Below are 4370 nucleotides of genomic sequence, written 5' to 3' on the forward strand. Positions count from 1 at the left end.
AGACATTGAGCTATGTTGCATTAACTTAATGCAATTTCTGTTTTTGTTGCCTGAACAGGAGCCAGGCTCCCAGGTATTTTTAACAGTGGGTATCTGATTCAAGATTTTCTACCCATGTCATTCTTTAGTTACCTCGAAATATTTTAAATTGTCATTGATAGAGTGGTAATTTAAGATATGCCTTCTGATCACAGTCGAATATTTTGCATGCATTCTGCATTTATCTGATGATAAGTGAAACTTTGTTGAGGTAGTTAAAATACTGGTAAGAAAAAATAAACAATATTTCCTATATTACTTATTTTCTATAATTATATAGCATTAATTACATTTCTTTATACTTAGCTTTTCTGTAATAAACTACTTTGTGGCTTTGTCAAAATAAATTATATTAATATTCAAATAATCATAGTATTTATCTAAGAATGTCAAATGTTTGTTACAAAGTGACTGCTTTTCCAATACTTGTTTTATGAGAAGAAACAAGCAGACTACAATTGACTGTCACTTATTTTAGTTTGTTTGTTATGAATTTCGCGCAAAGCTACACGAGGACTATCTGCACTAACCATCCCTAATTTAGCAGTGTAAGACTAGAGGGAAGGCAGTTAGTCATCATCACCCACCGCCAACCCTTGGGCTACTCTTTTACCAAAGAATAGTGGGTTTGACCGTCACATTATAATGCCCCCACAGCTGAAAAAGGGCACATGTTTGGTGTGACGAGTATTTGAACCCGCGACCCTCAGAATGCGAGTCGAGTTCCCGAACCACCTGGCCATGCCAGGCCCACTTATTTTAGACAATAAGTTCTAAATTAAAAATCTCAAATAGAAACTGATACCTGTTTACTGCTTGGCTTGTATCTCAATAATTACAATTTTGTTGTATTATTTGATTATGTACAAGTGTGAAAAATATACCACATCCATTCTTGCATCTAAAGAAGACTCATATTGCATGTGCATTCAATCTTGATGCATAATTTATACAAAGTAAAAATAAATATGAGTATTATTGTTTATAGACCTTTTCACTTTTATTTTACTTACTTTATAAAAGTGAATTTGTAAAAATATTTCTAATGAAAGGTGTGTGCTATATCACTGGAGTTTGCCAGATTATTAGATCAGTGAAGAAACAAAACTGTATCTCTATCCATAGATTTACTGGTATTGATGTCAGAGAATCATACAACTCAATAACCAATAATTGTGGTATTTAGGTGAAAATAACAAAAGCAAAGTTGACATCCACGACAAGGAATAAATATTCTAGAGGGATAACAGCCTTCAGAGTCAAAAGTTGATATCTGCTCAAAATGATTTAAGCCTGGACAGCACATGTTAAAAATATATTCAGTGTGATAGAAAAACTTCTGTAAAACTTGTTTTGCTTATTACAGACATTTTTCTAATTGTCTATCACTTGCTCCACTCAAATAAAATAGTGATGAAAACCTCTAGTCAGAATTAAATTATTAAAACATTATTTCTTACCTAGTGGTCTGCATCTGCCTGGACACCTCTGGATCAAAACCAATTTTGAAGATAGGTTCAGTTTCAGACTGCAGCTTCTGAAGTTGGTTCACAACTTGGCTTCTTTTGTCATGAAGTTCTGCCAAAAAAAAATCATTGAGTGAGGTAATCTACATACTACTTGAGGCAGCTAATAACATATAAGATCAAAATAATACATATATCTTAATAACACGACCTAATGGTATAAATTAAACTACATTATTCTTAGAACCCATGAATGAAAGTGCAGAAGCATATGTCATAATATGTCAACCACATTACAACTGCTATATCCAGTACCAATGAGGCCTTTCACTCAATGCCATGGCACATCAGGCCAGCTGGGATACAACAGACATAGTAGTGTTCTAGGCACCATATACATATCATCAATTTTCATGAACAAGAACTTTCCTTTTGAAATCCTAACAAAACTTTTACTGTACAAATAAATACCTCTTCTAATATTATAGCATCATTTTCTCTTATGAGAGACAGTTGAACAGATTAAACTAAATGAACAGATCAACCAAGAAGAAACCTTGTTGTACAATAATAGAGGTAGATAGTTTATTTCACATAGTCTCTCAGTGTGTAAAAAATACATTACACCAATCACATGTTAAAAATTTTGATGTAACTTTTTATCTTATCTTGTTAGCAGTCAAGTAACAAAATATTTTTATCTCTTATTTTTTTTTAAGAAATATGTTTAAGCAACTAATGAAATAGATTATACTCTACCCTGGGGAATGTCTTGATCGGGATATAGGTTCCGATGTACATCCATAGCAAAATCAACCATATTGGTGTTATTAAGCAGGTCCAATTTGCCACATAGAAGTTCATCTTCATTGTAAATCTAAAATGAACATTAAATAATTGTCACAATATTTTTATCTCTTGGCATAGTTAACACAAAAAAAAGAGTTTTAGGTGACATACTTTTTGAATTGCTAAGAGCTTAAATAAATAAATATGTATATCTATTTAAATTAAATTTCACATTTGGTACAAATGTTCACTACACGATGGTGCAACTGATGCAACAGTAATGCCAACACAACTGCTGTCAATTACTTACACACACATGTATATATCTAATCAATAGTAGTTACAGTTCCTAGAACTTGAGAATATGACAACAAAATAGGAATTAAACAGGGAATCTAAAAACACTTTTTATTAGATAAGCCCATATCACAAGCCATTACATACTGTTGAGTAGAGCTGGGGGATTATTAACAGTTGCTAATTGATTAATTATCAAGCTCATTAATTGAGGACACTCAACTAATTGATTATTCCCATGTGAATCTCCAATAGTTGGAATAATTGAATTTTGATTATTTCCCATTAGTAGGGACACTGATTAAGCTGAAGAACCTGGATTAATTGATAATAATACTGTGAAATTGTATAGGCAATATTTTAATTGCTTGGATAGTTAAAATAATAAAAAAACAGTAATAATCACTAATATCAATTAGTTGAAACCCATTTTGTAGTGTTATAAGTTTATTTTTTTGACAATCTCAAAAGAAGAATCAATTGGTTGAATAAAATTGACTAATGATCCTAAAAAATGAATCAATTAGAAAATTCTACAAACTGTCCAGTTCTATAATCAAGAAGTACCAGAGATAATTACTACAGGCTCGATCTGTTTTAAACACTAAACCAATGGATTACATAAGTGATTATGGAATCAGGTTAGCATATTCATGATACATTTTACACCACTCTCATGTTTGGCAAGTTTCATAAAATGGAAAGTTGCACATCACTATGTGCATTATGACTTTGCTCTTGAAATCATCATGTTTAGTTTATCATTATACACATAAGTGACAGATACAGTTAATAAAGTTGTCCAATGGTTAAATTTTATAGATTTTGTTAGAACATCACAATCTACAATTTTATAGATACATCATAATCTAAACTGGAAATATTGGAATTGACTTGAATCATGTAGATATTAATCTCTTGCAGACAAATGGAAAAACTGAGAGATTAAAAAAAATATATATATATAAATCACCTGAGTTAGACAAGGTTATCCCTAGTGTTTTAAAGGAGGCTAAAGATCAGATACTCGAGCATTTCACTCTGCCATTTTTTTGTAGGTCAATAGATGGTTGGCACATGACTCATGATTCCAGAATTGCTTTATGTTATTCCTATTTTCACTTAAGTTTTATGCAATTTGGTTAAGTGTATCCATCATGAAAAGGAAAGAAATTTGAGTATTTTAATGATACTCACTTTGATCTGAAAAAGGTTAAACTTTTGAGTATTTCTAGCTGTACTGAGATTGTTGAGGTATTACAAGATAGATTGGATCAATAATAAATTGGACAACTATTTGGCAAATGACCCTTAATTATAGTAAAGTGCAAGGTAATGCATTTGGGTTATCATAATCTAGATCACATATTTAACATAGATGGGAACCCACTTGACAGTATGACTGAAGTAAAAGATCTTAACACAATTGCATAACATAATGTTTTGGAACAACATGGGACCTATTGGTCCATCTCAGCTGTCTCATCCTCTAAACTAAAGCTATTATAAAAAAAGAAATAAAGAATATTAAAGCCATCTTGTATCATTCATTTACTTATCAAGCTTTCTATTAAACCCACTTAAATTTACTACTTCCATAACATTCAAAGGCAATCCATTACAAAAGCCAACCACCCTGTTAGAAGAATAATAAAACTGTCTTAGCTGAAGATGACTCTTACCCTGCCAAACTTTATATTTGTGTTTCTTAGTCGTATTATTCTCACTGTTAAGAATGAAAAATGATGATGCATCAACACTATCAATTCCCTTTACAAT

At 31.4% G+C, this 4370-nt stretch overlaps 1 protein-coding gene across 1 annotated transcript in view; it reads right to left on the reverse strand.

Moving 5' to 3' along the window:
* Positions 1-4370, reverse strand: part of LOC106458852 (eukaryotic translation initiation factor 3 subunit E-B-like) — a 24609-nt gene that overhangs the window by 19228 nt on the left and 1011 nt on the right. The window contains exons 2-3 of the mRNA XM_013918406.1: positions 2265-2382; positions 1500-1617 (exon numbers count right to left, since the gene is read on the reverse strand). Of these exons, the coding sequence (XP_013773860.1) occupies positions 1500-1617; positions 2265-2382 (236 nt within the window). The remainder of the gene's footprint in view (positions 1-1499; positions 1618-2264; positions 2383-4370) is intronic.

The sequence above is a fragment of the Limulus polyphemus genome, unplaced genomic scaffold, assembly GCF_000517525.1.
Source record: "Limulus polyphemus unplaced genomic scaffold, Limulus_polyphemus-2.1.2 Scaffold523, whole genome shotgun sequence".
Classification (NCBI taxonomy): Eukaryota; Metazoa; Arthropoda; class Merostomata; order Xiphosura; family Limulidae; genus Limulus; species Limulus polyphemus.